Genomic DNA, 20,586 nt, shown 5'->3' on the forward strand with positions numbered 1-20,586 from the left:
TCAGAGTAAGTATTGCTTGAAGCCTGAAGATGCTACTGTTCATGTTTAACTGGATTGATTCGTTATTCTGATTTCCCAATTTATGTCCAGATTATATGGATAGTTTTTTTTTTCATATAAGTAATTTGAATCCTTTTCAGTTTCTTGTTCAGAGAGGAAAAGGAAAGATATCTAATTTTATTTTGCTGAGAATCTGAGCTAATACTTGGACTTCTGGCATTCCTTCTTAAATTCTGATTTCCTAGTTTTCTTAACTGTTTTCTTTTACTCCTGTATTTTTGGGATGATATTCCTGATACATATTCAGTATATTGATGATTTTTCTTCATAAGACTGTTAATCTCACTTATGTTTGTATAAATAGTACAAAAATAAATCTTCTGTGTTTGTGAATATATACACAATTAGACATTTGACCACTGTCAAAAATTTGGCTTAATGACATGTTATAATTACCTGATTTATAGAATTCATGATGGTACTTAGTATGTTCTTAAGAAAATAAGATGTTCAGAGCATTAGTAGATAATTGGAAAATTCTGGGTAAGTTAAAAGATATATATAAACGTGTACAAGTTACTTACCTGTCGGTGTGTCTGTGGCCTCATCTATAAAATGAAGGTTGGACAGTGTCACTTCTGAGTTACAGAATTGTGTTTCATCAGAAAACACATATCAGCACTATAGGTCCGTCTACTCCAAATCAGGTTAACTTGATTATCAGCGTGGTTGAAACTGTGTTGTGCACCAAGCCCATTTTTTCACCCTCAGATGGAAAAGCTGCCTTGGGCTGATAAGCATCAGTGTGAGAGGTAGTTGCAGTTACCCTTGTTTGAGTGTCCCTGGTTTGCTGCAGGCTGCTAGGCTTTATAATGGAGAGGAGCCTGTAATGGGCGTCTTTTCTGTCCAAGGCTGAGTGCCTTGCACATGGATAAATGTCCGTTAATTAAATGTCTGCCAACCTAAGGCATTGGCATTTACACACATTGCCTCATGCAGTCTTCACAGCCCACCTTGTAACACCAACTTTGTAATGTAAAATATAAGCCAAACTTAGCATAAAAAACTCAGTTTTGTACATGAGTAAACTGACACAGATGATGAGCCACTTGTTCAAAGCCCCACAACCGGGGGTTAGGAGCTTCCTCTAAATAAAGCCATTTAAAATTTTACCTTTTTATAATGAAATGGGACCTAATAAAAAACTTAAAAACTTTTCCACAGGAAGGAAGCCATAAATAAATTGAAAAGACGGCTGATGGACTGGGAGAAAATATTTGCTAACAATGTACTGATAAAAGCTTAATTTCCAAAATAAATGCAAAGTGCATACAACTGAATAATTTAAAAAACCCAACCCAGTGGAAAAATAAGCAGACTATCTAAATAGACATTTCTTCAAAGAAGATAAACGGATGGCCAGTAAGCATGTGAAAGGATGCTCAGTATTGCTAATTATTAGAGAAACGCAAATCAAAACTACAGTGAGGAATCACCTCACGCCAGTCAGAAAGGCCATCATTAAAAAATCTACAAATAACAAGTGCTGGAGAGGGTGTGGAAAAAAGCAAACCCTTCTACACTGCTGCTGGGAATGTAAATTAGTGTAAGCACTATGGAAAACAGTATGGAGATTCCTTAAAAAACTAAAAGTAGAGTTGCCATATGACCCAACAATTCCACTTCTGTGCCTGTATCAGGAGAAAACTAACAAGATGCGTGCACCCCCATGTTCATCGCAGCACTGTTCACAGTAGCCAAAATATGGAAGCAACCTAATTGTCCATCAACAGATGAATGGATAATAAAGATGTGGTAAATATATATAATGGAATATTGCTTAACTGTAAAAAGAGTGAAATAATGCTGCCTTCAGCAACATGGATGCACCTAGAGATTATCACACTGATCAAAGTCAGAAAGGCAAATAACAAGTGATACTACCTATATGTGGCCATTTTAGGTTCCACCTAAAACATGATCCAAATGAATGTATTTACAAAACAGGCTCACAGACATAGATAGCAAACTTATTGTTACCAAAAGAGAAAAGTGGGTGCAGAGAATATAAAGTTAGGAGTTTGGGATTAGCAGATACAGACTACCAGATGAACAACAAGGTCCCACTGTATAGCATAGGGAACTATATTCAATATCCTGTGATAAACCAAAATGGAAAAGAATATGATAAAGAATATATTTGGATCACTTTGCCGTACATCAGAAACCAACACAACATTGTAAATCAGCTATCAGTTCAGTTCAGTTGCTGAGTCGCGTTTGACTCTTTGCAACCCCATGGACTGCAGCACACCAGGCTTCTTGCCACCAGATCTCGGAGTTTACTGAAACTCATGTCCGTAGAGTCAGTGATGCCATTCAACTATCTCATCCTCTGTCCTCCCCTTCTCCTGCCTTTAATCTTTCCCAGTATCAGGGTCTTTTCTGATGAATCAGTTCTTCACATCAGGTGGCCACAGTATTGGAGCTTTGCATCAGTCCTTCCAATGAATATTTAGGATTGATTTCCTTTAGGATTGACTGGTTTGATCTCCTTGCAGTCCAAGGGACTCTCAAGAGTCTTCTCCAACACCACAGTTCAAAAGCATCAATTCTTAAGCGCTCAGCTTTCTTTATGGTCCAACTCTCACATCCATACATAACTCCTGGAAAAACCATGACTTTGACTAGATGGACCTTTTTAATGTTTCTGCTTTTTAATATGCTGTCTAGGTTGGTCATATCAATAAAAATAAAGTAAAATAAAAATTTACCATTTTAACCATTTAAAAGTGCATAGTTCTTTGGCATAAAGTATATTCACAATGTTATGTGATCATCACCATCATCCATCTTCTTCGCCTGTGCCTTTTTTCCGCTTGTTACATTGCTCCCCTTCATTCTTTAGGCACTTTTAACTTTGAGATCAGAGTAAAAACTTTTCTTGAGCAAAGACACTGAAGGAACCTGGAGGTTTTCACTTTTAGGCTGGGCTGAATACTGAGTGGTGTCCAAGTTTCTTTCCCATGTCCTCAGCCATCTCTGTTTCATGTGGAGTGTGTTGTTGCCTAATAGTAGTTGAGTATGTTGTTTTAAACAGGAGTGCATGCTATTATGTTTGCTTATTCTCACACTGAATTGGCGCTATTTAAGTCTATTCCTCCTGTTCCTTGGCCCAGGGAGGCAGTGATCTAAATGGTCTAAGCGCTGAGGGGGCTGTGTACCTGCCCTGTGGGTTAGGGAACTGCCAGGCTAATGTCCTCTTTTTCCGCCTTGTACTTGGGAGATGATTATGCTTTGTCATCCTTCACTCCTTCCTGCCAGGAGACTAGTTCTCTACTTTCAGTTTCACTTTGGGGTTTAAAAATGTTTCTTAATCTTTCTCTGGCTGAGTTCTCTGGATAATATAGGTACAAGTAAGCAGTTTTGTTGGCTTGGCTGTGGGTTAAGTAGGAATGTGTGAAAAGAGGCTTGAGGAGGGGGTTGGATCTGCCTAAGTAGAGTAACTGGATTTTTCCACTTGTTCGTGTTTCTGCTATGCTGGTCTCAAAGTCCTGTCTGATAGCAGGCACAGCCAAGTGGTGAAATATGACACAGGCTGAATATGAGAATTGGCAGTTGTCCTGAGTGCACAAATAGTTTCTTCCCTCCCAAGCATATTTTACAGCTAAGTGAACAGAAAACAATTCCAGACTGTTTGCCTGAGACCTTTGGCAAAAAAAAAAAAAAAAAAATTACCTTTATGAAAAGGTGGACAGTTTTATTTTAAAAGTTTTCAGAAAAAAAAAAATTCAGCCTCTTTTTCTTTCCTTTATTTTATGTCTGATCTCTAAATGTAAGGCTGATTCCAGATACACTCCTGAGTCTGTTGGTGAGTGGTAGGATCTGGGCCTCCCTAAGTTCGACCAGTCACATATTCTTCACTTTAGATAAGTACCAACTAGATAAGGAAGTTGCTGGAAAGACTGAAGCCCAAGCCCTCCTATTGAATGGTCAAATAAACAGGCACAGTTTGGACCTTCACCCAACTCTGCTTCATGTAAATTTTATCTAGCACACACGTGACAGGCCAGCATTTGGTGGTAGTGTAATTCTGGTCATTACTCACTAATACTACAGGCCACCATTGCGTGGGGCTTGACCTGAGGTAGCTGTTCTAAATATAGCCTTCCTTTCTGGCAGCTGCAAACACCTGGAAGAGTAGGCAGGCCCTCAGCAGAAAAGTATTTGCTGTTAATAGCATGTGTGTTGAACAGTTGTGTACTGTCAGACCTTATTTCATGCTATGTTTATGCATAATTAGAAACAACCCACTGGATCCATTGGCTGATGGTTGCGTTATATTTGGAAAAATGCTCTTTGTGTTGTTTTTCCTTGGGGACTGTGGATGATGTCACTAGTTTGAGGAAGACCATAAGAGAAGCAGTTAATGTAATTACCAACAGTTTCTTTAATGAACACAGCTTAGTGGCCTTAAACCCCTTAGTGGCCTTTGGTTTCTGGCACTGATGAGCCAAGCTGTCAGTTGCATGATTCTGTTCAGTTAGGGACTCTGGTTTGTATGCTTGGTTGTTCCTTCTGACATAAGGAAGTTTATACGTAATTAAAAAGAACACCAGCATTTACAAAATTGTGCTTCTAAAAAGAGGCTACACATGGCTCGTGACAGTGTGCTCAGTCACTCAGTTGTCTGACTCTCTGCAAGCCCATGGACTGTAGCCAGGCTTCTCTGTCCGTGAAATTTTCCAGGCAAGAATACTAGAGTGAGTTGCCGTTTCCTGCCCCAGGGGATCTTCCTGACCCAGGAACTGAACCTGCGTCTCTTGCACCTCCTGCATTGGCAGGCAGACTCTTTATCACTGCACCACCTGGGAAGCCCCAGAGAAAACCATTTTCAGACCTCGCCAAGATCTTATTTTTCACCCATCAGATTGACAAAGATACAAAATGTTAGAGAAGTATTGTTAATGAATGAATGGGGAAATAGACACTCCATACATTCATGGTGAGAGCATTCACTAAATGTGTAACTTTTTATTGAAGGAAGTTTAGATATATCTATTAAAGCCAGAAATAATACCTGTGTGTGTGTATGTGTATGGAAAAGAGATAAGCTAGGTATTTTTCATCATATGCAGCTTTTTAAAACGTTCCTTTATTATTTTTGGTTGTGCCAGGTCTCCATTGCTGTTCCAGCTTTTCTCCAGTTGCAGAGAATGGGGGCCGCTCTCGAGTTGTGCTTTGTGGGCTTCTCATTGCAGTGGCCTGTGTTGTTGCAGAGCACAGGCCCTAGAGTGTGGGGTCAAAACAACACAAGCGCCCTGCGGCATGCGGGCTCTTCCTGGATGTAGCCCGAGTCCCTTGCATTGGCAGGCAGATTCTTAACCACTGGACCAGCATGGAAATCCCCATTGTATTAAACTTTTTGAACCAAGTATTGCCTTTTTAAAAAATGAGAATTTTCTTTAATGGAGCTTCTTTGAAGTTTAGTCACAGCTACAGAGGAGCTATCTTTTAATTGACTTTCTTACCCATGCTTGCTGTCCTTATGGGTAAAAGGAAGATTTCCTTACATTGTTGCTGATGGTGCTAATAATGCTTACTTTCTATGTGGGTACCTTGCGAAGAAAGTGTTGCACAAGTTTGTTGGTCCTTGTGTTTTTTCCTGTTGTTCCTAAGCCAGAATCAATGACTCTGAAGATTAACATACTAGGAGCCATCTATATACCTTCTTTATACAGGTTCTATAACATAGCCTAAGAAAACAAGCCTAGTGTTCTTTTGCTTGACAATTAGATCAATATGCTCTGGAGAGGACTGAAGTCGTTTGCCTTTTCTTTTTATTTGTAGGAACCTACAAGCAGCAATTGGCGCATATTATGACTTTGAGAGCCCAAACATCAGTGTACCCTCCATGTCCTTTGTTGAAGATGTCACCATAGGAGAAGGGGAGTCGATACCTCCTGATACTCAGTTTATAAAAACGTGGCGGATCCAAAATTCTGGTAAATGTATAAAGAGCCATCTTCCCTGCCCAGTTTTCTTTTTCTTAGCAGTTAAAAGAAACAAGGAAATGTTTTAGCTTGAATGACGTGATTGTGTAACTCTTTTTTTCCTTATACATGATGTAGCATTTTCTTGTACTGGTATGATGACCCAAACACCAATAAAACATTCCCTCGATTAGGAAGAATTTTGGTCTTGACATTTAAACACAATTCAACATTCTTTTGATACCAGGAACTAGGCATGTGTGTGGTGGTGGTATTGTCTCCACAAGTATAGCTCTATCCATCGTTTTATTTCTGCTCTAATTAATTTTCCAGTTATTTCCAGCATTCTAGAGGAGGTACATCCTTGAAAAGAACAAGGTAGCTAGAGTTGTGAGCTTCTGCTCTTTTGAAAGCTCATTTCTTTGCAACCACGAGGATTAATTCTGTCTGAAATTTTCATTGAGCTATCTATATGAGCTGTTATCATCACTTTGAAAAATAGGGCAAGAAGTGTACCAATTTGCTCAGAATAGAAAAGATGGAAAGATTGAGAAGTTGCTTTTTTTAAAGAATTATTGTTTTGACTTACTGCTGACTTAAGAAAAATTCAGCATAAATTATGGTTCTTTGAAAATAATGTCTGATAACTTGTTACATTCTTTTCAAATGACTTTTAAAATTTGAATGAGTTTATTAGCGTGTCTTATTCCATCCAGTAACAATTTATGCTGACTAGGTGAGGATGCTTTAACTTCCTTATTATTGAGTGTTTACAAAAGAAATTCTGAGAGATGGAAAGTTTTCTAAAAGTACAGAAGGTATACTTAGCTAAAATTTGTTGGTGTGGGGGATCCCTGTCTAGCATGGTAATCTGATGTGAAATCATAGAAAACTCTGGGGACTCAAACCTTTTGTTGGATGCTGTTTACTTCTCAGTTCTTTATACTTCAGTTCTTTATGATGGGGAGAGACTGGCTAAGCTAGCCTTTTATATCATAATTAATATACCAAACTTACTATTAGTTTGTCTGGCTTATTTGGAAATAACTTTAGCTTGGATGAAGGTTTGGTGTGTCTAGGAGCAAAAACACGTAATCTGGGTTGACCCATTGTTGTAGGTGACTGGACATCAGTGACTTTATAAAATTTTCATTAGCTTCTTTTCCCCTTTGGTTGTAACAGTGTGGGGCATTGTAAGTTTGAGAGGCATATGGTAATACAGGAAAATAGCCATGTTTTCTATTTTTCTTGAAATTCTTGTTACACGTTTGATTATTTTATGTTCTTAATTTCTGTCTCACCTTCTTAATGTTGCCTGCTTTTAAAAACGTTGAAACAAGTTCTTCACATCAGCTTTTATTTATCATGTTTCTTCTCTGACTCACTAAAATCTGTGTTGCTGATCAAAAATGCTTTTGAAACCTAACCATGAATTTTTAAAATGAGTGATGTTTATTTAGAAAGTATAACTTATTAAAAGTTTTGTTTATTTAAAATAATTAATCCAAGACCTTGTTTTCTTAATAGTGAAAACACTGGAAATGATCTGGCTTTCCATGGGTTCTTTATAGTGTTCTTTAATATTGAAAATTGTTAGAGTATTGATAAATGTTTTAAATACCGTTTTATTGCAGAATACCATTTTATATTTCAGAAAACTTCTTTGAAATATCTTCTCACTCACTAGACAGTTCCTTGGGTTAATGGGAGATTGGAAGGGATTGATATAAAATGGCTAGAATGTCAAATCAGAACCCCAAAGAGCCTTTCACCTTGACTTGAAGAAAAATTTGTTTTGGTGGGATTGGCTCTTTTTCCTCCTACTTTTTGCATAATAAGTGCAATTTAAAACAGTCTCTGGGTCTGCAGCCTTTCTTCCTGTAAAGGACATTTTTGTTCCTGTACACCTCTTGAAAAATTGGGCAACAGTTGCTAGAAAGGTACTTTGAACAAATAGGTTTTTCTTCTTCTGGAAGTTGTTATACCAATTGTAAAATAGTTTTGTTTGTAGACTAAATGCTTTCCATTCGATTAAGAAGAAACTGGCCTGCCATAGTTACGTGACAGATATGTTATTAGAGATACAAGAAAGGCAGGCACATGAGCTGGTTCTTCGGCGTCACCCTGATCTGGCTTGAGTTCTTTCTGCAGATGGAGTTGGTAACACAGGAGTAGTGTAGACTGGAACTGCCCTGGTGGTCCAGCGGTTAAGACTCTGTGCAGGAGGCATGGGTTCGGTCCCTGGTCAGGAAACTAAGCTCTCACATCCTGCATAGTGAGGCCAAAAAAAAACAACAAAAAAGAGGAAGTGGTAGAGTAGGCCTGAGCTCTTTCTCCTCTGGCTTTCATTCATAACCTTCCCTAAGAGATAAGTTCCCCCTGAAAGAGTTTCATAAATAATTTTCATGGTGCCTCTCTGCTGTCGTGTTTCAGGCATAGCGGACATTCAAGTTTACAAAAGATGAGATTGATAGGAACTGCATATAGCTGTCCCAGCACCTTCCCCAAGGAAGATAAATGTCAATACATTGTTTAAAATTAAATGCCTGATAAGAAAGTCCTTAGATTCATATCACAGAAAGAGAGAAGTGAGACATGTAATGGCATAGATGCAGAATCCCAGAATCCACACTTTTGGTACTTAGGTAAGTTTTAGAAGTTTGGGGAAACTTGCCAAGGATACTTTATAGTTTAAGTTTAAAATGAAAATTTGAAACTGTCCCTCTTAAGACAAAAGTAGAGTATTCTCTTTACCGGTACTTAAAGCTTCTCAGTTATTATAGCCATGCTCTGCTATCCAGCTGTGATGAGTGTTAAACTAAGCATATTATGATAACTCTTATGTTCCTATGACTTTAATGAAGTAGTTGTGATTGTCATATGAGAGAGTGACCTCAAAGTCATATATATTTTCTAAACTATGTAGAAGTGAATATAGAGCAAGAGTTGATGGGGGAGGAAGGGAAACTTGAGAAAGAACTGTTCCCTCCTTTTTTCTTCAACTCCTTAATATAGTTACATTTCTTATGTTCCAGTCACTTTATCAGGTACAGGAAAGAAAATGGTATCCAGATCAGTGAAGGTCTCTATTTGCCTGTAGCTTAATTTGAAATACATTCGCTAAACTATGAGGGGTTTAAAAACAGAAGGGGATCTTCATTGAGGCTTGTCTTTTGTCTTGCTCTTTGGCTGTTCCTTCTGTCCCCAAACTAAATCTCAGACTTTCTGGAACTGGTGGACTTTTGTTTTTGCCATACTCACTATCATCTCAAAGTTGCCATATGATAGGGTTTTTTGTCTTGTTTTGACTTTTTATTTTTTAATAAAATTATATTCCATAATAACTGGAGAATCACAACCTTTGTGTGCTTGTGATACTTCACTTGGAAAGTCGTAAAACATAGACTCGTCTTTCTTTTCTTCTAGAAGCATCTATCTACCCCACAGTAAGCCAGTTTGTAAGAGACTTAATTTGAAGCCCTATTACGTTATACTTCTCAAATCCAGATTTTTCTGGTATGCTTAGCTTGGTAGGTCAAGTAGCCATCAGTATTTCCCTTTCTTCTGTATCAAGAACCAGTATCCATGACCTTTTCAGAGTTACCTGCCTTTGCAGTTGGGGTTGTAAGAACTATATGTCATTGTAAACTGTTGGCACCTCTCAGAAGGCAGATGATTGGTTCTTCATTTTATAGCCTAGTAGCACTTTAGAGCTGATGGTGTATAACTCTTGCAGTTTTTTCTTCAAGAAGCTCTCCAAGTACCACATCAGTAGGGTCTGACATAGAAAAAGATAGGACTGTAGCCACATAATTTTTAATAGTATCACAGCTTATCAAATCTCCTGGGAATAGAGCAGTACTCCCTGTTTTGGATAGATGAGCGATCCAACTGTCTCAGCTGCTTGTGCTTGTCTGATCAGGGCAGCCAAGTATTTCCCATACCCAGGAGGTCTTGGTTTTCATTTTCTTTAAAGTTCTAAAAACATTCTTGGGTTTTCATATAAACAGACATTGTTTTGTTTGATATGTGTGTCCGTATGTGTGTGTGCATGTGTGCATATGTGTCTTTTAAAGAATAATTATGGATTCACCCCATAGTAGTAATTTAATTTTTCTTTTGGATCTTGATCTTTAATAAAGAGACCAACATTTTCCAAGGTACTTCATGTCAGTTCCTACTATTCTTGACCTAAGACAAATATGCTTTTGCTAGGTCCTAGGCCCCAGAAATGAAAAAAAGAATTTGCATGTATTACCAGTGTATCATCCACAACCTTCTCAACAGCAGCAGTTGCCCTTTAAAGTGTTAATTTAAGAGGCCACTTTGCTGTTAGATTTTTTTTTTTTTTTAATCATAAAAAACAGAGCAACCACTGCTCCATCTGCTACCCCTACATACCATGAGCCACAGCAGGTGCCATTCATTAGGAGGCTGAGATCTCAGCAGGAGAGTGTTGGTTGCTTTTCCTGTCCGGTTCTCGCTTTTTTCAGTGGTAAGCCATCAAGTTTCTAAACTGGCCTGGCACTTCAAGAACAAGGGACTGAGGAATTCTAGAGTACTGTTAGGTGAGTTTTCAACATGCTGAGAGTCCTGCTGTGCCCATCTTTTCATAGTGATTTATGTTTATAATGAATGTAAAAAAGATACAGAGAGGTTTCTGTGTAGAGTAAAAAGGAGTGTGTCGGAGAGACTTCACAGGAAATATCACATCTAGTCACTGTATGTGGCTACCTGTGACTGGTCAGAAGTCAATGTATTGATTTCTCATGTGAGTTAGTTACATGAATATAGGTGCACAGGAATGGGAACCAAATAAGACCTTTGCCACTTCCAGAGGCGGGCGAGGCATTCCTGCCAAAGCTATTTCTCTGTCTTGCCATTCCTGTTCTTTCTACAAACACCTCTGGCTAGTGTCATCACCCCTGTGACCATGGGTCAGTGTACTGTTATCAGGGCCTACGGTTCATACTTTCCCCACTACTGTTTGCACCTGAAAATGATGCTTTCACTTGACTCCTCTGTCTTTATTTGCAGTCTTTTGACCCTCAATCTTTTCATTGTTAGGCACTCCAGAGGAAAAAGCAGGGGAAAAGTAGTTTTAAAATGAAAGTAATACAGAAATTACTCTTCATGAGTTTCATCCTCTTTCCTCAATGGAAAAACTGGGGACAGTCAGGCATATTTTTACTTCGAATGTCAGTTTAAAAGTTCAAGTGCAAATGGGCATGTTTCTTAGTGGAGAAAGCAGTCCTCCAGAGGTGTGGGGCTGAGCTTCATTTCCGTGGCCCCTTTCAGACTTCACTCCTAGGTCCTACAGGTTAGTGTGATGTGTCGCCTTCCCTGGGCGCCCAGAACACTACTTCTTGAGAAACTGCCTTGCCTTTGTCGTGTGTGCTTTCTCTTAGGGATAGACCATTGGTCAGAGCTTGTTGACTCTGATTCTCCCTAATCAGTGCATAGCTCAAGGATATGGGTAGGTTTATGTATGTGTGAGAGACAAAGAGGCATCTTCTACAGTTTTGTAATGAACTGCACCCAGCATAGGACCACTGATTGCCTAACATTTTTTTCTTTTGCTTGAACTCAGGGGCAGAGGCCTGGCCTCCAGGGGTTTGTCTTAAATATGTCGGGGGAGACCAGTTTGGACATGTGAACATGGTGATGGTGAGATCGCTAGAGCCCCAAGAGGTTGCAGATGTCAGCGTCCAGATGTGCAGCCCCAGCAGAGCAGGAATGTATCAGGGACAGTGGCGGATGTGCACTGCTACAGGACTCTACTATGGAGGTGAGTATGTCCCTGTGCAGCCCAGGGGCGCAGCGGTTAAGGTAACATCTCAGCTTCCCCAGCCCTGCTCACAGAGCTTGTCAAATTCTGTAGCAGGGTGTGGTCTCTTTTCCAGCCCCATGCTGTAAATGATTTGAATTTAATGATTAATTGATTCAGTCTAGTGTTCTCTTTACGCTGGAATTTAGTTAACATTTAGTGAAGTGTGTGAGATATATCTTGCAGTCTAAACAATGACTTAGTAGCGCTGCTGTTTTTATAATATAATCTAGTAGGTGCTCTAAGAATACTGAAGGCAGTTTTTGTTCTCACAGTCTCTAGAGACAACTTGTATTAAAAAAAAGATATAATGCACAAAATGTGCCTATGTCTCTGATGACCTGTCAAGACACTAAAACCTCTCACTCCTTCTCTTTATTGCCACACTTTGTGGACAGAGTGATTTCCATTCATTGTCTCTTATTTCCATATCCCTTTATTCTTCAACCCGGTCCATCCTATACCCACTTTGATGATGTTTATTAACAACTACCAAGTTTTCAAATTCAGTAGCTACTTTCCAGTCTTCACACTGACCATTTGGTTCCAAAGTCTGAATGGTTTCTGAAATGTCTACCTTCTTAGTCACACATGATCCCTTTCTTGTTTTTCCTCTGAGTGTTCTTTCTCTGTCTAGCCTCATCTTTGCCCTGGGACTACAGGCATACCTTGATTTATTGCTGTTCACTTGATTGTGCTTTACAAATAATTTTATTTTTTTACAAATTGAAGATTTGTGACAGCCTTTTGTTGAGCATATCTGCTGCTGGCGCCATTTTTTCAACAGCATTTTTTCACTTTGCGTCTCTGTGTCACATTTTGGTAATTCTACCAATATTTCAGACTTTTTCATTTTTATTATATTTGTTACGGTGATCTGTAATGAGCGATCTGTGTTGTTTCTGTTGTAACTTTTGGGGTGCCATGAGCTGTACCCACGTAAGACTGTGAACTTAATTGGTAAATGCATGTGTTTTGACCACCAACCAGCCATTCTCCCATCTCTCTCCCTTCTCCTTGGGCCTCCGTATTCCCTGAGATAAAACAATGTGGAAATTAGATTGGTTGATAACCCTTCAATGGCCTGTAAGTGTTTTAAGTGAAAGGAAGAGTCACATATTTCCCACTTTAAATCAAAAGCTAGAAATGATTAAGCTTAGTGAGGAAGGCATATCAAAAGATGAGACCAAATGAAAGCTAGGTCGATTTCACCAAACAGCTAAGTTTTGAAAGCAAAGAAAAAGTCCTTCAAGGAAAGGAAAAGTGCTACTCCAATGAAGAACACATGAATCATGAGAAAGTAACATAGCCTTCTTGCTGATGTGGAGAAAGTTTGAGTGGTCTGAATAGAAGAAGAAATCAGCCACAACATTCCCTTAAGCTAAAACCTAATCCAGAGCAAGGCCCTAACTCTCTTCAATTCTATAAAGACTGAGAGAGGTGAGGGAGTTGAAGAAGAAAAGGCTAAATCTAGTAGAAGAGGTTAGTTCTTGAAGTTTAAGGAAGGAAGTGATCTCTGTAACATAAAAATGCAAGGTGAGGGAGCAAGAGCTGATGTAGAAGCTGCAGCAAGTTTTCCAGATGTAGCTAAGATTATTCACCAAGGTGGCTGCCCTAAACAGCAGATTTTCAGTGTAGACAAAATACTAATGTTGTTAGAAGATGCCATCTAAGACTTTCATAGCTAAGGAGGAGACGGCAGTGCCTGGCTTCAGAGGACAGGCTTTCTTGCTTAGGGGCTAATGCATCTGGTGGCTTTATGTTAAAGCCAGTGTTCACTTAACCTTCTGAAACCCTAAGGTCCTTAAAAATTATGCTAAATCTATTCTGCTTCTGCTCTGTAAATGAAACAGCAAAGCCTGGATGATTGTACATCTGTTTACAACATGGTTCACTGAATATTTCAAGCCTACTCTTAAGACTTGTACTGCTCAGAGAAAAAGATTCCTTTCAAAATGTTATTACTCGTTGACAGTGATCCTGGTCACCCAAGAGCTCCAAGGGAAATGTACAAGATTTTCACGTCTAGTAACATACTATCCATAGATCAAGGAGTCATTTCTACTTCCAAGTTTTATTCTTTAATAAATACATTTTGTGAGTCTGTAGTTGCCGTTGATAGTGAATTCTCTGATGCACCTGGGTAAAGTAAATCCTTCTGGAAAAGATTAAGAACATTTGTGATTCATGGGAGGTCAAAGTGTCAATGTGATCAAGATTTTGGAAGAAGTTGATTGCAACACTCATGGATGACTTTGGAGGGGTTTAAGAATTAACTGGAGGAAGTAACTGTAGGTGTAGTGGGTGTAGCAAGAGTACCAGAAGGGGAGCTTAAAGATATGACTGAATAAGTTCAGCATAAAACTTGAACTGATAAGGAGTTACTTCTTAAGGATGAAGAAAGAAAGCAGCTTCTGAGGTAGAATCTACTCCTGGTGAAGGTGTTGTGGAGGTTGTTGAAAGAATTTAGAATATTGCATAAACTTAGTGGATAAAGCAATGGCAGGGTTTCAGAGGACAATTTTGAAAGAAGTCCTACTGTGGGGAAAATGTGGTCAAAACAACCTTTCATGCTGTAGAGAAGATTGTTCATGAAAGGAAGTCAGTCAGTGCAGCAGACTTTAAATTCATGTGACTCACTTTATGGCAGTATTCACTGTATTGCAATGGTCTGGAACTGAAGCAGCTTTATCTCCAAGGTATGCCTGTATTAGATTGTGGACTGGGCGCTGTTCATTCTCAGTGACCTCATCCACCCAGATGGCTTCAGCTGTCACTAGTACAGCTTATACGGCAGTGCTCAAAGTCATGTCTGTGGTGCAGACTCTCTGGAAGCTTCAAACCTTTATTGAAGTGCTTATGGCCACCCCTGGATATTTTGTAGAATTTTGAATTTTAACATCTCCTAGGCAAAACTTATTCTTCTTATGGGAGCCTAACTGAGATGATCAGGCCAGAAGCTTGAGTCATCTTTTGTTCTGTCTTATCATCCTTAATCACACACAAATTCCTATTTGTTTCTCCAGATCCCATTTCCTAGAGATCCAGAGAAAAATAAATACAAATCGCTCCTATCCTCAGGGGGCTCTTATCTGGACTCATAGCCAGTGGGTCCTTTGGAGTTACTTCAAGAAGTCCTGGAATTAATTTTCTTGTATTTATTTTTGCAGCCAGTGGAAACTTGAAATATTTTTCTGCCTGAAAAAAAGCGTTAGAAAGTGTGTCTCATATTGTCATCTTTTGTGAAATCATTCCTTTCTGAAAACCTTCGTGCCTTCTGTAATAGAGCCAAGTTCCTTGGCATCGGGCATAAAGCTCCTCACCATCTGGTCTGGCCTCATTTCGCTTTCATCCTGTCACCTCTTTACTCACGCATCCAGTCCCCAGAGACACCACATGGTTTCTCTTCTCCATGCCTTGCTTGTGTTGTTCCTGTTGCCTGAAACGCCTTTTTCCTTACAACAAACCCCTGCTCATCCTCAGGGTCCTGGTGAGGTCACCTTTCCTCCTTCCCTCTTTCCCTCTTCCTGCTCTCCCCACCACCCCAAGGAAATTGGTATATTATGCACACGCTTGTTGTTATAATTAACACATCGTGTTTTAAGTGTTTGTTTATTTATCCTTTTCTCCTACTAAATAGTAAACTGTTGACTAAAGAGTCAGCATCATGTAACAGTCATGTTACAGTCAGCACGCGGAGAGAGTGTCTCTTCCTTTTTGGACTCTGTTTTCAGGCCGCCGCTCCTGTGAGTCTTCCTGCTTGCACAGGCGGAAGTTGTTTCCCCATGCTGAGCTCCATTTCCCTATAAGCTTCCCTCTCCCTCCTTTGCTTCTCTTTGGCACTGTACCTCTTTCTGCCCAGTTAATTTGGTGAATGTTTAATATCACTTTAAAAACTTAAGATGATACATGTCTTATGTATCTTTGTATATCTTGAAAAAGCTGAGCCTGTTGGAGAGTGGCTACTCAATAAATGTTTAAATGCATGTCAGTGTTTTTGAGGGAGGAGGAAGACAACATACATGACTTAAAAAAAAATTTCTTTGATGCAGAGATACTGCTTCCTAGTGTTCTGCCTTGTTTGAGAGCTCTAGTCTTATTTTGTGTGTGTGTGTGTTAATGTTAAATTAAAAATAATTATCACTCTGGGACATTAAAATTTATGCTTATAACATCCCTCCCAAATTCTGTAAGTAGGTAGAGTGTAAATATATTAGCTCTGAAGGCAGTAAAAAATGGAAAGCCTTTCTTGGTCACATAGTCTGAGTTGTTTTTCAGGACTTTGAAATCTTTACCTTCATGGGATCTTAGTAATTCATCTGAATCCGTGGTTTTCAAGCATTTTTCTTAATTAGTGGAATCTTTTCCTTGATAAATGTATGTGAATGCCTCCTCCAAAGAAGATAGAAATGAAACTGACTTTTTTGAATTGGGAGCCTCCTTGGCCTATGTCACCTGCTTTCTGAGGTGATCTCTATTGCTGTAGGGAGTATAGTTTGCAAACTGGTCATCTAGTCTAATAAAGAATTTAGTTCCATTTACAAGCTACCATGTTCCAATGAATTCCTTTTACTGTTGATTATAAAACACATCGGAGAAGGCAATGGCACCCCACTCCAGTACTCTTGCCTGGAAAATCCCATGGACGGAGGAGCCTGGTGGGCTGCAGTCCATGGGGTCGCACAGAGTCGGACACGACTGGAGCGACTTAGCAGCAGCAGCATAAAACACATAATGGTAGCAGAACTGTTAAATGACTGGCAGAAAGTGAAATATACATAATATGCATAAAGCCGCAACTGTGGACTTGTGGGAAAAAACCAAGGTGCCGTGTTAACCTTGGCGTGATTGGCTCTTTCAGGTTTTCCGCTCACTCTTAACTTGCTAGAGCACTGAGTTTAGTGGAGTGCTAGGAGTTTTGAATGTAGGACTACGTTTCCTGGGCACAGACTTGTAAAAGTTAGGTAACTTCTCTTTGCCTCATCTTTCTGTTTTAAGAACAAAGTTTATTTGTTTGCTTGTCTTTGGTTTTGGTTGGGTGGTCTTTTCTGTAGTCTTTAGATGGTCTTTTCTAGAAAGAATCCATTCTCCTTATTTTTGTAGTAATACTTTGTTGTTTGAACTCATTTCTCTTCGTAAAGGGACCTTTTGCTTACATTTAACAGTTTACAGGGTGGGTCTTCTTTCACTTTAGAATGGTTGTACTGTTTCAGTCTCTTACGGGATTGTGCTGTTGGCTTGTCGTCTGGACAGTTCTTCATTATGTGAGGCATAGCTCCCCATGTTCATCTTGACAGCCACCCTTCCTCTCTCACCGCACACATTTCTAACTCCCTTGATTGAGTACCACTAAGTATTTGATTCTTGGCAGATTTATTTTCAGGCCCAAATATTTTATCTTCTTCCTACAGACTTTTGCTTCTTAGATAAAAGCAACCTGTTATCTAATGCCTACTTTACATCGGGCATTGTATTGGGCTTTTTCATATAAATTATCTTAGGGAAGTATTAGCTGTACTTTATGGATGGGGAAACTGAAGACCAGAGATAAGTAATGATTTGTTTTGGTAAAAGTTAAGAATTAGCTGTAAATTATAGTTATAAATCATCTGAAGTAGTTTTATGATATTTTTGCCATTGGACATACAGGATTCACAGGGAAACTTTGGCCCCCGGGTATTGGAACTTGGCAGAGTTTAGGGAGACTGGGGTAAATGGTCCCCAAGTTCTCTCCATTTCCAGAATGAGTGAAATAAGGGTTGGACTGAGATCAGCAGGGTGACTCTTAGGTAGGAAATGTTTCCCAAGGAGCTTCTGCTTGTCAGTGGGACACTTTGGACTCTTGGGAAGGAGTAAGGAGTGTGAGTGCTCGTCCCCATTTTAGCCTCCATACAAACATGCCTCCCCTCTTCCTAATAGAGCACCCTTTTCAGAGTCCCACAAGAGAGCTGTACCCTTGCCCTTGATGGTTCCTTCTAAAGCAGTGGTTTTAGTTGTAAAGTAGGCGCTGTGCTCATGTGCTGCTCTGGTGATCAAGTGCTAATGAAGGTTTCTCCCACTTGGAATAATTCTTCCTATTAAAGGCTTCACACAGGTCTTTAGGGACAATTCACATGTAGACAAAATACTTAAACATTATTCATTTAGTTTTCTCAGAGGTTAAAAATGGAACTTTCTTATTAAGCTCCCAAATCATAATTCATAATATAGACCCACAGGTTAGGAAGCTTGATGGGTGCCCCTATGTAAGCACACCATTTGTTTCTTAAAACTTTAGAACCTCCCAGCTTCTCCAGTTTACAGAATGTCCACCTTAACCAGGTAGTGCAGGATTGCTGCTCCTCATTCCTCTCCAGTGTTTTAACTGACCATGGTATAAAAGAAGTTCTGGTTTCATAGACTTCCTCTAGACGCTACACCGGTGTCTTCTATTAATACTTGGATGCTGTCCTACTTGGCACTTAGTACCAGTTCTCTTGCCCTTTTACTTATTGACCCCACCTTTAGAATGTCTCTCTTTTATGTTGCACTCGGAAAGCCTGTTTCATTTACTTCTAGACTATCCTCAATGAGCCGCTCTCTGTTTCAATTCTAATTTGTAGATCCCTTCAGTATCAGAAATATGAGTAGTCATGAAACATATTTCTTTTCTGATAAAAGAAATGGTAGCCTAAGCTGATTGTGATTTGTATGGGAAATGTCTTCAGAAGGGACATTTCAATTTGTAAATGAGATCCGAAATCCGTAACTATCTTTACATTCTAAGTTCTATATTAAGTTTCAAAGGTGATAGGCTGGGGAGTGGAAAGGAGGAAATGTGTGTGTGTGTATATATATACATATATACACATATATATACACACACTTATGGCTGATTTTCGTTGTTGTATGGCAGAAACCAACATGACAATGTCAAGCAGTTATCTTTCAATTAAAAATTTTAAAAATGAAAGGTGATGGCCTATTTCAGCTTCAGAGAAACTTCCTGGTTTGTATGAGCCACTTGGTTGTACTGACACCACGTGGTCGTTATTGTTTGGTGGTTGTGTCCAGGAGTCAAAGGCATTGTGAAGATTAATCTCTAAAATGTAGACATGTGGGTCCTGAACCTCTATGAAGTATGGAAAATCAAGAGATAAAATGAAACAGGGATATATCTTTAAAATGTAGTAAATAAGATATTTGCATGTCTAGGTATGAAGTGTCAAGTGTTTTAACTATAAGGATTTGGTAGAAGAGCAAAAATATAATTTGAAGGCAGCATCTCTTTTTCTTACAGGAGCCAGAACCCTTCATAATAGAAACATCTTTGATCTGGAATGTTAGGTTCGAGGGATTCAAAGTTTGGGGATTGACAGTTCATTTAAAAAAACAAATATATTTAGTTATATTTATTCTTATACTTATTGTTAAAAAGAAAATAATCCCCAAACCACTGACCATTTAAGAAGTAAAAACTTTGCCATAATTTGCTTTTTAAAAAAAAATATAATTCTTAACTTTTTTGTGTGTATGCATTGTTAAGGGCTATAGCTGAGACTGACTCTAGTTTTAAAAAGTGTTTAGTTAGAGAGTATATCCCTATCATAGTGAAACATATACCCTTAAAACTTCCTGCACTTCTTTGATTCTTACATAATTTTAATATATATCATTGGTTTAATGACTACTTTTCTTGGAAGAAGAAGGGAGGAGCCATTATATTAAATGAACATATTTGGTCATATTAGTTTTGGAAACATTAAAAATGAGGCAACAAGTAAGACTTACAGTGGAGGAGATATGTACATTTCTCCATCACAAAAAAATGTTTATATATATGTAGAAATTGTTTCAGATGAGTAATTTTTACTGAATTGTTGTGTGATGGGAATTTTAAATAAGTGTCATTGCGTACACTTGTTTCTGAATCAGACCAGAGCATATCTCTTAAAAATAAGGAAGCAAACATAGTTGCTTCTTGTCCAAATCATGGTGAGTACCTAATTTATCGTTACAATAGCACTCATTCCCTCTACCCCCTTTGGGGGATATTTTTCAAGACCTCCCAGTGGATGCCTGAAATCATGGATAGTGTTGACTCCGTATATATATATATTTTTTCTATACATACATACCTGGGGTAAAGTTTATAAGTTAGGTACGATAAGAAACTAATAATAATAATAAAATAGATCAATTATAGCAATGTGCTGTAATAAGGGTTACGTGAATATGGTCTTCTTCCTTTTCCCCCTCCCCACTGCAGTATCTTACTGTTTGTACTCGCCCTTCTTGTGATCATGTGAGAGGATAAAATGCCTACATGGGGACCATTTGCTTTGGGTGATCCTGGATCATCAAACCATGTTGATGTGAGTGGTTGGATGTCAAGAACAAGCAGTGTTGATGGCTGGGGGTTCTTTGTGGGATGGGGCAGGAAGGCGTGAGGTTTCCTCATGCCGCTTAGAAACGGTGTGCAGTTTAAAACTTACAGATTGTGTATTTCTGGACTTTTCCACTTAGTATTTTCAGATTGAGGTTGGCTTCGGGTAACTCAGCCTGCAGAAAGCAAAACTGAAAGTGGGGGATCTACGTAACTACTGAAAAATATGTGTGTGTGTGTTTGTTTTTTTTTTTAAGCAGACTAGTGATTAGGATCTAAAATAATTGAAGGATAGGGTTTTAAACTTTATCTGATATCTTAATTTCTATGATGCAATTTATGTTCCTTAATTATGGCTCATGATACAGTTTTTTATTTTTAACCCCCTATTAGTCTTATAG

The 20,586-nt window shown here is 38.8% G+C and overlaps 1 protein-coding gene across 4 annotated transcripts in view; it reads left to right on the forward strand.

Annotated features, from left to right (window-relative positions):
- ILRUN (inflammation and lipid regulator with UBA-like and NBR1-like domains) overlaps positions 1-20,586 on the forward strand; it is a 107,275-nt gene that overhangs the window by 37,716 nt on the left and 48,973 nt on the right. For 3 of the 4 annotated variants that reach the window (XM_040249069.1, XM_040249068.1, XM_040249071.1), the window contains exons 2-3: positions 5,851-6,005; positions 11,584-11,781. In XM_040249069.1, coding sequence (XP_040105003.1) covers positions 5,851-6,005; positions 11,584-11,781 — 353 coding nt within the window. The remainder of the gene's footprint in view (positions 1-5,850; positions 6,006-11,583; positions 11,782-20,586) is intronic. The other variant, XM_040249070.1, reaches the window with a different exon arrangement.

This window comes from Oryx dammah, unplaced genomic scaffold (genome assembly GCF_014754425.2).
Source record: "Oryx dammah isolate SB20612 unplaced genomic scaffold, SCBI_Odam_1.1 HiC_scaffold_11, whole genome shotgun sequence".
NCBI classification, from domain to species: domain Eukaryota; kingdom Metazoa; phylum Chordata; class Mammalia; order Artiodactyla; family Bovidae; genus Oryx; species Oryx dammah.